Source organism: Chiloscyllium punctatum, chromosome 1 (genome assembly GCF_047496795.1).
Source record: "Chiloscyllium punctatum isolate Juve2018m chromosome 1, sChiPun1.3, whole genome shotgun sequence".
In the NCBI taxonomy this organism is placed as follows: domain Eukaryota; kingdom Metazoa; phylum Chordata; class Chondrichthyes; order Orectolobiformes; family Hemiscylliidae; genus Chiloscyllium; species Chiloscyllium punctatum.
This window is the reverse complement of record NC_092739.1, coordinates 65,470,770-65,488,622: the sequence shown is the minus strand read 5'-3', so window position 1 is coordinate 65,488,622 and position 17,853 is coordinate 65,470,770. Positions and strand designations below refer to the sequence as shown.

At 39.2% G+C, this 17,853-nt stretch overlaps 1 protein-coding gene across 6 annotated transcripts in view; it reads left to right on the top strand.

Moving 5' to 3' along the window:
• Positions 1 to 17,853, top strand: part of LOC140471282 (RELT-like protein 1) — a 96,236-nt gene that overhangs the window by 43,046 nt on the left and 35,337 nt on the right. For all 6 annotated transcript variants that reach the window (XM_072567425.1, XM_072567427.1, XM_072567376.1 and 3 more), the window contains exons 2-4: positions 11,053 to 11,256; positions 12,486 to 12,557; positions 14,740 to 14,785. In XM_072567425.1, coding sequence (XP_072423526.1) covers positions 11,053 to 11,256; positions 12,486 to 12,557; positions 14,740 to 14,785 — 322 coding nt within the window. The remainder of the gene's footprint in view (positions 1 to 11,052; positions 11,257 to 12,485; positions 12,558 to 14,739; positions 14,786 to 17,853) is intronic.

Here is a 17,853-nt window from a genome sequence, read left to right as displayed (position 1 = left end):
TTCTGGATTAGTGGTGCTGGAAGAGCACAAAAGTTCAGGCAGCATCCAAGTTGCTTCGAAATCGATGTTTCGGGCAAAAGCCCTTCATCAGGAATAACCGGCAGCAGTTGAAAATGAAGAGGTCCAGGGCAGGTAATAGGCCAGCGCGGGGTGTCTAGGTGGATGCAGTGTGTTGGAGGTGGACGACATTATTGAGTTGGTCATATGCAGTGAAACATCAAGTTCCTAAACTGACCTGTCATCTGATCATTTCAGTGCCACACACCCAAGTGTTAATTGTTCATGTAATGTAGATTATTTTATAGAAATTTCATAGAATCCCTACATTGTAGAAACATGCAACTTGTCCCAACAAGTCCACACCCAACCTCTGAAGAGTAACCCACCCAGGTGCATTCCCCTGACTAATTCCCCTACACATCCCTGTACATTGTGGGCATTTTGGAATGATCAATTCACCTAACCTGCACATTTTTGGACAATGGGCAGAAAGCTGAGCACCCGGAGCAAACCCATTCAGACACTGGGAGAATGTGCAAACTTCGCACAGACTGTCGCCTATGTATTGGTGAAAACTCAGCACACTGTTAGGACCATATTTATTGTCTTGTTTCTTGAGCATGACTTTCTTTGGATATCATGGGAATGATCATAAGAGGGGCCAAGATAATTTTATTTTTTTGGTTCCTTTTGATTTTCAGGAGCTCCTGATTAAAATTATTTCTAGCTCATGCAGTCATGCAGTAATCTTGCCTTCTATATTTGTGTTGATTTTTATTTGGCATTTCCTTCTTTAAATAGCACGAATATCAAATACAGCATTGAAAGATTTGTATTCAGTCCTGAACAAAGGATTAATCAGATCAAAGTAATATTGGTGTCATACTTTAAAGAAGTAAGAATGTGTGGAGTAACAATAAATGTCAAATATCCAGTCATGCTGTATGACTATGACTCTGACTCTATATCATATCAGTGATTTGAGTTTTTGTGACTTAAATTTCCTTTCAACCTTGAAATCAATTGAAACCTAAATGAGGGAGTTGTGTAGAGATGAGATGTTTCGCACTTGATTGTCTGCCAAACTCAATGTGAGTTGCCAAGTGCATGAAAAATGTAACTGCAGGAAATTGAGTTTCAAATTCCGAGACTTTGAGAGTGATGAGTTAGGGCAAAGTAGGTCTGTAGAAAGGGTGAAAGACTGCTTACCCAAAGTTAATGCTTCATTTAGTTAACCTCGTCAGGTGTTGGAATTGCTTTTAAAATTTGCAAGATAAAGTTTATATTGTGCTGTCAGGTATCATGGTGCACATTCAACTGATCAACTATGATAAATGTTAATATACAATTGAATTTCAGTGCCAACAAAAAAGAGAGTTTAGCTTATCATTTACTATTTTAAGGAAGCTCTGTGTATGATTTTAAAAATGGCATAATTAACTTTTCCATTCGATTGCTTAACTTCAGTCCTATTAGAAATCTGAATTGCTTGGTTTAGGCATGCTCTCTTGAGTTGCTACTAATTGTGACACCACCCAACATGGCAGATGGCTGAGTCACTTCCCTTTGTAAACAAGGTAAACCTTGTAAGGATCATATTACTTGCTTATTTGGAAGATTGTGATTTGTTGTCTTTTTTTTTAAGATTACTATATTTGTTATATTGTAGTTCAATATTTGAAATGAGATTTTCATATTGTTACATGAATACTAATTTCAATAGGAAATACAAGTCATGTTCCATGTATGATGAATAACTGGAGCATTTCGATATTCTGCTTTTTTTTTGTTTTCCATGTGGAAATGTTATCTCTTACTGAAGATGAATGTGATATATTTATATTTGAGGCCCAACTTGTTTCTGCCCATTACCTGTGTAGAATGTCATTATCTCGCAAAGATTTTGCCTTGTTCTTGCAGATTAATGACTAGCTACAAATTACAACTCCAAATCAATGTATAAATCTTATACCAAGTTAAAGTTGTTATTTGATAAGTTTGATTACTTTCTTTAAAATTAATTGAAACCTTAATTGCACAAATGAGATTAAACAGATGAAAAACATACAGGTATAGGCTGTTCATAAGTAAATTAACATTGTTTTGTCTATTTTAACTTGCATCTTCTGATTTAAATATCAATTGTGAATTGACCTGCTTATGAATGTCATTGAGTATGTGACAAGCATTTGCTCAGGTATCAGCAATATAATAGGTAAATGCTGAAGCATAGGGACCATTAGTTCAGTCTCTTTTTGTCTTTTTTTAGCTGATGCCTAAGCTGCCATAAATAGAAACCTGTTCCCTGTCCATGTTACATCTTCAATGCTTTGGAACCTCCTGTGAAGCGCTGCTGTACTGAGTCTTGAGGAATTTATTTGATTCCGTTCCTGCTGATTCCAATTGTTTGTTGTAATGGTCAGTATATTGGGTCTAGGTCAGTGTGCTTGTTGATGGATTCCATGGATGAGTGCCATGCTCCTAGAAATTCTCTGGCTGTCCCCTGTTTATCTTGTCCTGTTATTGTTGCATTGTCTCAGTTGAAGTTGTGGTCCTGGATATGATGGTAGAAAGAACACAAAACTGTGAAGGTACAACAAAAGCATACAGAAAAGCCACACATGGACCAGATCCTGAACTACGAACACAACCACCCAAACACACCTGAGAAGCTGTATCAGGACCCTGTTCAAAAAGCCAAGGACATACTTCAGCACTCCCGACCTGTGAAAAGAAGAACACAAAAGCTACAAAGTCTTTGCCAAGAATGGATATCCCCACAACCTCACCCACAAATGCCTGCTAGACAAACAATGCAACGGGAACATGTCACGACCTAACACACCCGCCACTCTACCTTATGTTAAAAAAAACTCTGAATTGACAGCCATACTTCTCCCAGCACTCCGATTCATGACCGCTCATAAACCGACAGCCACGTTCAGACGACAACTCACCAGGCCAAAAGACCCAATAGTCATCACGTGCAACACAAACGTAGTTTATAAGATTCCGTGCAAAGACTGCATGAAACACTATGTAGGGCAAACAGGCAGACAACTAGCAATCCCCATTCATGAAAACCAACTAGCCATTAAATGCCACAGCCAGCTGTCCTTAGTAGCCATATGCACAGATGGCAAAGACCACAAATTTGACTGAGACGATGCAATCACAATAGGACCAGCTAAACTGAGAACAGCCAGAGAATTCTTAGAAGCATGGCACTCATCCACAGACTCCATCAACAAACACATTGACCTAAACCCAATATACTGACCACAACAATGAACAACCGGAACTGGCAACCAGAAACAGCAGGAACAGAACTAAATAAATTCTAGAAGACACAGTACAGTAGCGCTTCACAGGACACTCAAAGCATGGAAGATGTCACCTAGACGGGTTAAAACATCTGCAGGTCAGCCAACATACCCACAACTACGGCACCTGAGCTACAAATCTTTAAACAAGGTTTGCATATGAACTCCTCCAGACCTTTACATGCATTTAAATGGCATGTTGGTGATCTATGATAATTATCTTCTTCATCTGAGTGAGCTGTGTCAAATACATGCCAGAAACAAATAGGCAGATGTGAGCCATTCTAGTTTGATGTAAGCATCTGTTACCAAGGGCAATATATAGATAGATAGATCCTCCATGGGAGACTTTGCATTCCATAAAATTTATTTAATGCTGTTAATGAATCGATTTTAAGCTGTAACAACATTATAGCAAATTGCTCTTTGAAAATGCATGGTCTCGAGATTCTTATGATGTGGAGCAAGATAGATATAGAAAAGAAATTTGTATTAGTGTGTGACCTTCGATCACTGGTTGCCCCAAAGTGGTTTTCAACAACTGAGGTCCCTTGGAAATATAGTTGTTGTTGTCATGTGAGGAAATATGGCAGCTAATTTGCACATAGCAAGCTCCCAATAATGGTAATGTGATAATGATTTTATTTTTGATAAATGTCATTGACAACTTATCCTATTTTGTTTGTAAAATGGCACCATGAGATCTTTTACATCCATCTGAGAGGGCAGACTGGGCATCTGTTCAACATCTTGCCTGAAAGATAGTGTTATGGCCAGACCCCCTCAAAACATTTCAAGAAGATAACCCAGATCCTAACGTTTTTGAGCAGGTGTACAGTGGATATTCCAGGAGTGATACAGCTGGTCAAAATCCTTCAGTTTTAAGTAAAACAGAATTTTATTTACAGTATATTGAATGAAACACAAATAAAAGAGAACAGAATAACTTAACTAATCCGAAAACCCAACAGACTACCCAACTTAATGATGCTGTTCCAAATTTCTACTACAATCCCCATAAACACCCCTTGGCAAAAAAATCAAACATAGGGTCTGACAGGAGAGAGAGAGAGGTGGCAGAGAGATTCAGCATGGAACACCTTCTTCCATGTAGCTGTTTTTTTTTTGATTCCTAGCTAACCACTGACAAGCAGCTCTGAACAGCCAGCCTGCTAAAAGCCAAACCAAACCAGAGTAAGGCTGAGCTGGGGAGCACTGGCCTCTCCCATTTCATTCTACAAGTTTTTTTTTAAAACTTGAAAGCCTTTTTGCCTGAGGCAGTGTCTGTAAACAATAAACAAATTGGCCCTAAAACCCATCTGAACCAGAACCCCGGAATGTCTGTTTTTGTTTGAGGGCTCGTAAATGCAAAGATAAGATAACATAACCTTCGTCACAATAGTAGTATCTTTGGTGCCAAGGTAAGTACATCACTGAAGCATGAGCATAGAAGTCATGAAGTAGGATTTGAAACCTCAGCATTCTGACTTACAGGAGAGAGCATCTATCGTGCCAACTAATAAACATACCAGGTAAAATAAAACTGTTGAATTGGAAAGTGGGCAATTACGAGACTATTGCATGATAAAGCACTCTAAGCCTAATTCCTTTTGTTGTAAAAGATCGCATGTAATTTGACATTGTTTGTGGAAAGGAATGTTACTGTTTGGAGGTTAATAATTTAAGCCCAATGGCACCTCTGCAGGTATTCCTAAGGTTAGTAGGCCCAACCGCCTTCAGCTGCTTCATCAATGGCCTTCCCTCCATCATAGGGTCAGAACTGGAGATGTTTGATGATTCCACAATGTTCAGCAATTCCTCAAGATACTGAAATGATCCATAGCCATATGCAGCAACATCTGGACAGTCATGGCCATTGATTCAGAAGCTCAAAGTACTCGTGGATGTTTTTAATTTGTACTTCCACGATGTCTTTTTTTTTTAAAGAAGGTTGATAAAGCCAAAAATAGCTGCAGATGCAAATTAGATGGCTTTCTGGGAAGAGAGAACCACCTCCTGATGCAAAGGGCATTTCAAGCGGCAGCTTTCCAAAGGGGTATTGTAGGGAAGGGATGGAGATGGTTGGGGGTGCTAGGGAGAGGCACGAAAATAGACTAGGCTCTGATCTCTTGTTGGTAGGAGTGGGTACTGCAGATGCTGGAGATTGGAGTCAAGATTAGAGTGGTGCTGGAAAGGCTCAGCACGTCTGGCAAAACCCAAGGAGCAGGAAAATTGACGTTTTGGGCAAAAGCCCTTCATCAGGAATGAGAATGAGACCCTCTCGGGTGGAGAGATAAATGGCAGGGATGGGGCTGAGTAGAAGGTAGCTCAGAGTGCAATAGGTGGATGGAGGTGGGGGTAAAGGTGATAAGTCAGAGAGGAGGGTGGAGTGGGTAGGTGGGAAGGAAGATTGACAGGTGGGACAGGTCACGAGGACGGTGTTGAGCTAGAAGGTTGGAACTGGGGTAAGGTGGACGGGGGGGGAAATGAGGAAACTGGTTAAGTCCACATTGATACCATGGGGTTGAAGGGTCCCGAGGGGGAAGGTGAGGCATTCTTCCTCCAGGCATTGGGCGGTGAGGGAGTGGCAGTGTAGGAGGCCCAGGACCTGCATGTGCTCTGCAGAGTGGGAGGGGGGACTGAAATGTTTGGTATGGTGCGGATGTCCCGGAGATAGCATCCATCGAAGTTTCACCTACGCTTTCACACATTTGTTGCTCCTGATGTGGTCCCCTCTACATTGGGGATGCCGGACCTCTTCTCACAGAGCGCTTCAGAGAACGTCTGTATAGAATGACATTTTACTTTGCTCAAAAACTGCATGAATCCATGTAAGATTCTCTAAATCCATTTTTTTAGATTTAGAATCAGTCTGAACATCGTGGTACAGCACCACACAGGGATTATATTATCTCGGCCAACGTGACAACAATTGTTAAAGTTCACTTGGGAATGTAACTTTTAAGAAAGGGTTTTGTGATTTACATATGAAAGAACTGAAACCAACATGGTCATTCTAAAAGATGAGCGACTTAATAAACAATCCATGTCTTTTTCAAAATATAATTTCAGTTATGTCACACTGTAAACTTTTGCAATAAATTCTGTGTCTTGCAATCTTATCTTCACAACCACATGATGAAGGACCAGCACTCCGAAAGCTAGTGCTTCCAAATAAACCTGTTGGACTATAACCTGGCGTTTTTTAACTCCATTTGCGAACAATCTTATTTATGAACAGGATCTCTGACAGTGGATTTTAAATACAAATACGAGTATTTCCTATACTTAGGAATAGCAGTTTTATGTTGTCCTACTTGTGTTCTGACTTGCATGAAAATTGACTTGTGAACAGAGCCTGGTTAACAATCCCTAGGGACTGCTTGCACACTGACAGCAAATAACCTAGCTGTTGAACTTTGCATACAGACTATAAAAGCTTTAGACAGGGAAAAAGTGCAAATGCAAATGTTTTGGCATTGTGTCTCATTTCGTTGTCTGTCATGTTATGTAACAATTTTGAAATGCACTGATTTTTTTATCTCGATAAACTTACATTGAGCAATGCATGGCAGTGATGGCTTATGTCAAAAGGATAGATCAACTGGGCCAATCTGACTTTGCAGAACCCGATGTAGTTCTGTAAAATTGTTTTCAGTTGTTGCATTATCTTGCTCCTGCTTCTTTGTTCCTTACTTACAATATCTTGACTTAGAACATTCTTACTCAGCCTTCCAAATCGCACTGTGGTCTTGGTCCTCTCTATCTCTAATCTCCTCCAACCCCCACGTAACATTGGAGATATCTGCATTTCTCTAATACTGGCCTCTTATGCATTCCCAATTAAAGTTGCTGTGCTGTTGGCGTCCATGTCATCAGTTGCCTAAGCTCCGACCCCTGGAATATCCTCTGTGTAACACTTCTTCTCCCTACTTCGCTTTCTACCTATATGGCACTACTTGAAAGCTACTCCTTTGATTAAATTTTTAGCTTCTATCCCATAGTATCCTCCAAGGTTCCTTGAAACATTTTGTTATATTAAAAGTGCTGTATGAATATGTTGTTGAATAGTTAAATGATATAATTACCACCATTATGTTGCACAACAACTTTTCAGCTCTGGGAACTGGATCTTGCTCAATGTGATGAAGATGGCTGATGGGAAGTGGGAACTTTTCTGTCATTGAGGACAGCAGCTTGCTTCTCGTACATCAATGACTACATCAACGTCACCACCTACTCTCCTCTGGAGCCGGATAGATTAATCAACTTCTACCCTTCTCTCACCTTCACCTGGCTCATCTGCATTTCTTCCCTTTCTTGAATTTTCTGTCTTTAATTGCAGTGATGGGCTGTGTATTAATATTCACTAAAAACTTATCAATTCCTATAGCCACCTCAACTGCACTTCCTCATACTCTATGTTTCCATAAGAATGCAATTCCATTCTTCCCATTTCTCTATGTCCATCACATTTGTTCTGATATTACCTTTTATAGTAGTGCTTCTGACATGTTTTCCTTTTTTCAAATTTGGAATTTCCTCTCATTGTGGTGGACAGAGTCCTCAACAATTTCTGACCTAATTCCCTCACTCCTGCCTTTATTCTTTTCTCACAAAACTGTGATTAGTATTACATTTATCCTCAGTTCCCACTCCACTAGACTCCAATTTCAAAGGTCAAAGTGACAACTGCAGATGCTGGACATGAGTCGAGAGTGTGGTTACAGGGAGAAATGCCCTAATGAGGGGCTTTTGCCCAAAACGTCAATCTTCCTGTTCTTTGGATGCCGCCTGACCTGCTGTGCTTTTCCAGCACTACACTCTCAACTCTAATTTCAAAGGATCATGCTCCATCATTTCTGCCAGCTCCAGCATGATGTCATCACTAAACATATCCTCTCCACTCCAGTCAGCATTTCAGAGAGGCCATTCTCTATTCATGACGACCTGGTCAATTAAGGTGCCCCAGAACCTGATCCTCCTTCCATTGCACATTCCCATTCCCATAAAGGAGGTGTAATGCTTGCCCTCTTTGCCCCTTCACACTCCATGGCAAGGAACACCTCTTCCAGGTGAATCAATGAATTACTTTTATTTCTTTCAATCTAGTCAAATGTATTTGTACTCTTAATGTGATTACCTCAACACTGGGGAGACAAAACACAAGCTGGCTGACCATTTTGTGTAGCGCCCCTGCTCATTCTATGCACGTGAGCTGGACAATATCTTGGTCTCATGCTCGTATTACTGTCCTAATCTTGCTGCAGTCTTCCAGTGAAACCAATACAAGCTGGAGGAACAATAATTAATTTTCCTTCTAGGGAATTTAGAGTCTTCTTGTATTAACACCAAAGTCATCAACTTCAGGTCAGGAATTCTGTCCTCCATTTTGCTTCATGCCCAGCAACTGTAGTTTGCTTGGTTTTGTTTTGGTAGACTGACAAACTGTTAGTAACTGCTGTTAAAATGTATTCTGGACCTGTTTCTCCTCTAAAATTTTCAGACAAGCCTCTTTTTAACATTTTCCAAAGATGAAAAAAAACTGCCTACAATATCATTGGCAATGTAGCCAATAACTTTGTCAATCAAACCTATTTGATATTTTAAATATCACCTGCTTTTAAAAAAATACAGTAAGTTTGAAAATATTGAGTAAAAATAGTAAGCAATGCAGTCGGAACAGAAACCGATTTGGTCTAAAATGGAGTCAGTTGGAATTAAATATAAGCCCGGAAGATATAGAAAGCGGAAAGTAGGCCATTCAGCCCATCGCATCTGCTCTGCTATTCAATCATGGCTGATGGGGTTGAAAAGCCTATTTTCCCACTTTCTCCCTGTAACCTTGGATCCCTTTGGCAATCAAGAACTTATCTATCTCTGTTTTAAATATACTCAATGACCTGGCCTGGACAGCCGCCTTTGGCAATAAATTCCACAGATTCACCACTCTCTGGCTAAAGAAATCTCTCCTTATCTCCATTCTAAAAAGTCTTCCCTTTACTCTAAGACTGTGCCCTCAGGTCTTTGTTTCTCTTGCCAATGGAAACATCTTCCCAACGTCCACTCTGTCCAGGCCATTCAGTATTCTGAAAGTTTCATCAGATCTGCCCCTCATCCTTCCTTCTAAACTCCATCAAGTATAGTCCCAGCATCCTCAAATGTTCCTCACATTAAGCCTTTCATTCCAGTGATTATCAGGAAATGTGAGATTGCTAACTTTGAAATGAAGGAAGACAACTGGAATATTTCTATATGATGAAAACTGTGAATAAGTAAAGAAAGATTTCTGATCTGGGTACCGAACGTCGTGAAGATTACTTTGTCCTTTTGTGGGGGTGTTCGGTCCAGACTGACTTAAGTTTTAACTATTAAATATGAGGACAGGTTATACATTAAGCTGATTGTGTTTCATTGAGTATAGAAAAGAGAGACATTATCTAACAAAGGGTTTTAAAAATTATAAAAGAATTTGATGGCAATAGGTAAAGAGAAACCATTTCCTCTGGTGAGAGGATTCAATTCAAGAAGTATGAATCAACAAATTAAAGCAGGCAGGTGAGGGTTGAAAATTTGGAACCAGTAAATACATATCTCGCAGTAGCAGAAATCTGAAACATTTTTCCATTCTTTCCCCTTTTGGAGCTTGAGTTAGTTGTTAGTTTCAAGACTAATCACTAGGTTTTCTTCTTTACTTTAGGCATTGAAAGATATAAAGCAGAGTTGTAGATGAGTTCAGATTTTAATCTTTTTCCAAGATCTAATTGGAGAAAGTTAAAATCTTGCAGACTCTAACCTTACACCTTTAATATATTGTCTGAGCTGAAATATCACTTTTATGAAACTTTAAGTTATCTCAGGGATGTAATTTGAAAGAAATTCTGGGATTTACTTATTAATGAATCGACACCTGCAACCCATTCTAAAAGATGAAAAACTTAACAGCAATCTAGGTTTGTTCAATATATTGCATCAGTTGTGTGACACTCTGATCTTTTGCTATAAATTTTGAGTCCTATGATCCTACTCCTCCAGCTACCTGATAAAGGAGCAGTGCTCCGAAAGCTTGTACTTCCAAATAAACCTTTTTTGGCTATAACCTGGTGTTGTGTCTTTTTTAACTTTGTCCACCCCAGTTCAACACTGGCATCTCCACATCATAATTGGTGGAGCAAGCTCGAGGGGCAAATTTAGTTATTACATTTTTTTAAATGTAACCTCACTTTTGATCCGTATCCAAGACCACAGTTCAAAAATACATGAATCCCTCAGTGAGAACAGCATGCTGTTTGGCTGTTTTTTTTTCCCCTAAATTGTATTTCTCCCTTTTCTTGTAGCTAAGCTGCTTCCAGCACAGGTTGTCTTTACTAATAGCTGAATGAGATACTGACTAAAAGGATCAAGGGAATAGCTAATGGTGAAATAAGATATTGAACTCAATGATTAGGCATGGTCATAGTGAATGGTGGAGCAGGCTTGTGGGACCTACTCGTGCTCCTATCTTTGTTCCATGGATTAGACATTTGGTAGAGGAAGAGAAAAAAGGGCAGATGTGGATAATACAACAGATGAAAGAAGTTGATCAGAATGAATGATGCCCACACAAGCATATCCAGCTGAAGGTGGGAAAGCAGTTGTGGAATACAGAATAGGAAGAAAATAGGTAACTTATCCATAGAAATAATATTTGATATTTTACTGAGATACTTGCCCCTTTTTTTTTTTGTAGAACCCCAAAGCTCTGGGCAAGGGATGAACCAAACTGGACCAAATAATGTACATCCAGAGTATATCGCACTTGGATTGGTACCTGTCTTCTTTCTCACAGGACTTCTGGGAATATTTATCTGCCACATTCTGACCAAAAAAGGTTATCGATGCACGACAGACAGAGAGTCAGAATGTGGTGAAAAGGTTGCTGCCACTCAGATGGGTAAGAATAGCAATTTATGAGGTAACTACTAAAACTCGTTAGTCTTGGACTAAGTAGTTCAACATTGTAAAATGTATTGGTTATTAATGGACACTTCATTTAAACTGTTTTTTGTTTGAATGAAAGTGAAGATCATTTCTTCCATCCAGTCATTATGTTTAGATGGGACTCTGGGATTTAAAGTAAACTATGGAAGCAGACTTAGTGGAGTTGAAATTAATATTTGGAAAGGCAAATCAGGGCAGGACTTGTACACTTAATGGCAAGGTCCTGGGAGGTGTTGCTGCACAAAGAGACCTTGTAGCACAGGTTCATAGTTCCTTGAAAATGGAGTTGCAGCGAGATAGGATGGTGAAGAAGGCATTTGGTATGCTTGCCTTTATTGGTCAGTGTGCTGTGTATAGGAGTTAGGTCATGTTGAGGACATTGGTTCGCCACCTTTTGGAGTACTATGTGCAGTTTTGATCTCCCTACTATACGATGGATGCTGTGAAATTTGAAAGGATTCCAAAAAAATTTACAAGTATGTCGCCAGGGTTGGAGGGTTTGAGCTATAGGGAGCGGCTAAATATGCTGAGGCTATTTTCCTTGGAGCGTTGGAGGCTGAGGCGTGACCTTTTATAGAAATTTGTAAAATTTGTGAAGGGAATGGATAGGCTAAATAGACAAGGTCTTTTCACCAGGGTAGGGGAGTCCAAAACTAGAGGGCATAGATTTAAATGAGAAGGGAAAGATTTAAAAGGGACCAGAGGGGCAAGTTTTAAAGAGGATGGTGCGTATATGGAATGAACTGCCACAGGAAATGGTGTAGATAGCTACAATTACACTATTTAAAAGGCATCTGATGGGTATATGAATAGGAATGGTTTAGAGGGATATGGACCAAATGCTGGCAAATGGGACTAGATTAATTTATCCTAAATTCTGGTCAGCATGGATGAGTTGGACTGAAGAATCAGTTTCCATGCTGTACATCTCTTTAGCTCTATGACTCTAAATGCATACAGATCATCCAAACTGGGAAAGGCATACAGAAAATCTGTAATTAGCTTAGCTTAGAAAAATTATTGCTGTGGACAATTTTAAATTGTTCACTTTGATAAGCAGTGAGCAAGTAGGGAACAGGGATTGAACTACCTAATATAAAAACATGAAGAGCTAGAGAAACTCAGCAGTTTGACGTTCATGTTATTTTACTTATCTTTGTTTTCTATTATATTGGTCCTTAGATTTCTGTGATAGTAATGAGTGCAATGCTGACACAGTTGGACAAATGGTGCATTATATTATGAAAAATCCAGGTAAGCCTTTGTTATAAAAATGTATTTGTTACATACAAGCAGAAGTGAACTATCTTGGTCCTGTAGACTATATTCATTTGAGATTGTGGTTGGACTGCAGCAATTCAACAGGGAGAAAGATGAAATATTTCTTGATGGGATCCCTAATAGGAATATGCGAAAGGCTGTTTTAGTGGTGCTCAAAATGTCAAAGAGAAACCTGGTAATAAGGCATTTCTCTGTTGAAATGCTTTCCGTGCCTTACCAAGAAGAGGGAATATCCCTACCTTTAGCCCATTTCTCTTAATATCTTTATTTAACAAAACTGTTCTGATGACTGGCCTTGAAACATTAACTATCTTTCTCTCTTCAGATGCTGCCACACCTCCTGAGTTTCTCCAGCACTTTTTTGGGGATTTCCAGCACCTGCAGTTCTTTGTTTTATTTTGGAGTGACGACTCAAAAAGAAGCACCTCACTTTCTAATCTGTAAAAAAAAATGTAAAAAGTGGTGTAACCTGCTTCTCAGCAACTTCTTGTGGTTAAATAAAATAAATCCCTGACACTCACTTTAAAATCAACAAGTAACAATTTGTTTATCTAGCTGTAACAGTGAACAAATTAACTAAACTATTAACAAACAGAATAAAGCTTTTCTGACTACCACCTATTCCTGAACACATCAAGATTCTCATGGTATGTTGTTTCAATAAATATAAATCCCACTTATGTTTTAAAAAAAATAGAATTTAGTCTTTTTGAAATTACAGCCATGTATTCACTTCCAGAATGTTCTATGTCGCCTTCCGTCGAATCCTCCAGGAACAACACCTCCAATTCTTCTACCAAGAGCACCTTTTTCCATTGTTTCTTTATCATTGCTATCATTATTAATACATAGCTGACTATGAGAGCCAAGTTCTTGAGAGAGAGCTGTCAACACTGACAGGATGGCAGTCAACTGTGCTGATTTTCCAGTTACCCTCTTCTTTTATACCCTTGATAACATACCATTATTTTGACAATCCAATTGGTCCTAGGTTACCAAAACGATCAGATTTAAATTTGGTAGGTTTTTGGTAGCTAAGGACCTGATTTAAATTGATTGGCCAAATTTAAAATCGGTTGTCTTGATAAAACTGCTGCTTGGCCTTGCAACTCAAAATGTTTCTATTCAGGTGTTCTGTGTACTTGCAAACTTGCGCTGCTGCCAGACATTCATTTTTAACTCTGAGCAGAGGAAAAAAAAGTCCATCTTTCAAAGGGTCCATGAAATACTTTCCCCATTTTACAATTTTACAAACATCGACTGGAGATTGAGGGGTGATCTTGTAGATAATGTCGATACAGATAGCCATTCTCATCAGCTGATCATCCAATAATTTTAATATTCACAACAAGAAATACAGGGGAGATGAGAAGAATAACTATTTTACAAGGTGTGACCAATGACTTGACTCTTGCTGCCTATGAGAGTGATGGAAATGTAGACTATTAACCATTTCAAAAATAAAATGGGTGATATTTGAGAGAATTTAAGCTGATGGGTCAGAAAGAGAGCGCCATGGAATGGACCTGTCTAGTTTGCTGTATGAAGAGCAAGCATGGGCTTGATGGACCAAATTACCACCGTCTGTGCCATAATAATGACATTATAAAAGGTTGGTGTTTGTGTCAAGTCACAAATTTTGTGATTGCATTTTCAAAATTTACACTGTACAGCCTGTTTCACTGATGTCACCCTCCCAAGTTTGTGCGTTCTTGTCAATTTTATACAGTAATGACAGTAATTACAAATAATTTAATAATTACAGTTGCCATTTCAAGGCTTCTCTATTTGTGCAAACTATGTTTGGACTATGTGACCCCGAAATAGTTTCTTTTCTTGATGCTGGAACTGTTTGTATTGTACATTTGAATTTCTCACTCAAGCTTGTTTGAAATAAACCACCACTTCAAAAATGAACACTGTTTCGCTCCCATTGCAGCCTTGTCTCTTTTTATACTTTAATCTAGGTTTTAATTTTCATTTGTTAGGATTTTGTTCAATTTCCAAGTCAACTTTGTGATAAAATTTTGTAGCATTAGACTGAGAAAATGTAGATGAATTTGAGCAAGCCATCAAAAGTAATTAGATTTGAATTGTAAAGTTTCAAATATCCATAATTCAGTTTGGGACTGAATGTTGTTTTGCTCCCTTGCAGCTAATGCTGAAGCATTACACGCTATGTTAGACCATCATACAGAAAGGTAAGCTTGCCTTCAAAGGCTTTTTATTAATAATACAATGCATAATTTTGCAAAAATTTACAAACTTGCCATTTATATAAACCTTTTTCTAGACCTCAACAATTTAAGTTTGATCTCCTCCATAAAATTACATTCAGAAATATTTAATGATGAATCCTACATGTTTTAGTATTTGCCTTGTGATTTTTTTTTGTTCTTCAACTGAAGCTTGTGTCCTCTCGAGAGCACATGCATTGAGCAAGCATTTGGACTGTGATCGGGGGAATATCAGTTTTTTGTCACTAGGAGTATCTCAACACAAATTTGAAGAACCTGTAGTATTTGTTTGTCCTTAAGGCTGCTATCACCTTCATCTCTCATCTCGATGCAAAATGTGCTGGAAGAGAAAGAGACCTGGTTCCATTGTTTCTATCCAAATAACAAAATTGATTTTGTAGAAATATTTCAAGTAACATTTTCATATGTTTTAAAGGAATTAGTAAAATGGTGAGTAATCTATCCCTTGAACTCTTCACCTTTTGAGCACCTGGATATTCATATTATCTACAATTTTAGGTGCTCTTGGGGAGGAAATTTGCCAAATATGTTCTCCCTCTGTGAGAAACAAAGCTCACACACTTCAATAAGTGCAGTCCGAGACAAAATTTGAATCAGTAGTGTCCTTTATTTTACTCTTGCAAGAGGGTGTGATGTCCAGTGTCTATAAGGCACACCCCAAATTCAATTAATACACAATATTTATATAATTTTTTTTGTTTTACATTGCTCCTCCCCTGTTTACATCTTCCACTTCCCTAAGACCGGAACCCATTACTCCTGTTTATCTCTTGCCTTATCCGGCCTTGTCTGTGACAAAATGCTTATTTCTGGCCTCACAAGGCCGTTTGACCTCATCTCGCTGTAGATCATTGTTAGGCATATTCTTTCTTCATTATTATCTACTCCCTCCGTCTGTACCTTCCCCCACCATACTGATCCTTATGACCCTTTTAATTGGGGTTTGTTCCTGTGTTTCTGTAAAAGTGGGAAACAGATGTTTATACCTACTGTTTGTACAGGCAATTCTAGCTTAAATTCCTCCCCTCACAGCATCTTATCTATTCACCTGTATTTCTACCATTGTTTTGCAGTCACGTTTCAATCTGGCATACAATTTTAGCTAATACAAAATCAATTATGTATTTTCTCCACATAGTTTCCATTCTTGTTGACTCAGCTCTTGGCTAAAACAATTACATACTGGTGTGAATTCATTTACTTTGTATAAGTAAATGGAGTTGCAGAAGTAACACTATTTTTCCCACATCCCACAATTTCCCTTTTTTCTTTAATTACCATTTGTTATCTTCTGCAATTTTTCTTTTAAGCATCGCCCCCGACATTCGCAAGCATCATTCTGGAGATTTCATCCATCTTGGTCTCACTCATCCCCTCATTATTTAGTCGATAAAGTTCCTCTGCCTGATTCCCTTTTAGGGGCATCTGTTTCATCAAGGCTGTTTCAATCAGTCTTTGGGTGAGCCCTCGTATACAGGGTATGATACAACAGCTAATGGCCACCAATACCCCGACTACTACTATCAGGGAAGTAAGGATAGAAACCATCATCCCCTTCTATTTTCCAAACCATGATTCAAGCCATCCCGTGAGAGATGTATCTACTCCTGAATTCTCAGCCAGTTCCTCTGCTAAGGTAGTCAATCCCCTTAAGGCCCGAGTAATTGAATCATCAGGTGCAGTGTTATTAGGAATAAAGGTACAACAGCTTCCTCCTAACATCTCTCTCTCTCTCTCTCTCTCTCTCTCTCTCTCTCTCTCTCTCTCTCTCTCTCTCTCTCTCTCTCTCTCACACTCACACACACACACACACACACACACACACACACACACACACACACACACACACACACACACACACACACACACACACACACACACACACACACACACACACACACACACACTTTTTCTGTTAAAATCATGTCAAGGGCCATTCTGTTTTCCCATGCCATCCTACTTGTCACATCAAGCTGTTCTGATATTCCTTTAACCGCATCTCTTGTATATTTTATAAATCGCTGTTGATTATAGAACATGTAATTTATCCAATCTACATTTTTATTAATTGTTACCCACCAAAAGAGAGCTGACTCAAAGCCTGCTGCAATCTGATTATGAGCCTTGAATTCATCAGGTATTCCCCTAGGGACTCCTACCGAATCGAGATAAATCCTGTCATCGAAAGAAGTGTCTAACAGTAATCTCTTACCCCTTCCCTTTTTCCCTACTATCTTTTCCTTCTCAAATGCCAGGGTAAATGGAATTGCCAGTTGTACAATTGCACATATCCTTGTCCAATCCGGAAGTAGCGTGGGTCTCAATATTTTGCCTCCACAGTACCACCACAGATCTGCTCGGGGAACCTTTAGTGCTGAGTAGTTCCCTCCCTTCTCTGTTTCGGTAACATTCTTAATCTCTGTACATAATTTCAGCTCCCCCAAATCTCTCGACTGACTTGTACCTCGTCTACGCACACATGACTTGTGATTTCCAACTGCAGTGGAAAATGTGGGGGGGACTTTTGCATCTTTCTTCTCCAAGGGAGGGAACATCAGAGATAGGGAGGTACAATTCCTATCATTCCATGCAGTCTCATAGTGATACAGGGCTATCATTCACTTCATGCCCTTCCTATCTCGCTTCCACCACCTTCACCTCCCCCCCCACCCCGAGCGGAAAGGGAACCACCTGGGCCACTGGCTGACCGGAGGCACATGCATAGCAATTGCTTTTGTTCAGACTTATTACAGTATAGTTTACCCATTCAACCCAGGCATTTGCATCCCCATACCCAGTTTCTATTTCGATAGTCTGTTTCAAGTCCTTTACCTCTATAATTTTTACTACTTTTAGGATCATCGGGAGGGGTGAAAGGTTGTATCTTATTACCCAGTAGTTCTACCCGTTTTCCCTGTCCTACGCTAATTCGAAAACAGCCCAAGAAATCCTTCCCATTTGCTTTCATTTCTATCCCAAATGTTCCATTTAATTGTATCTCATAGGTGCCC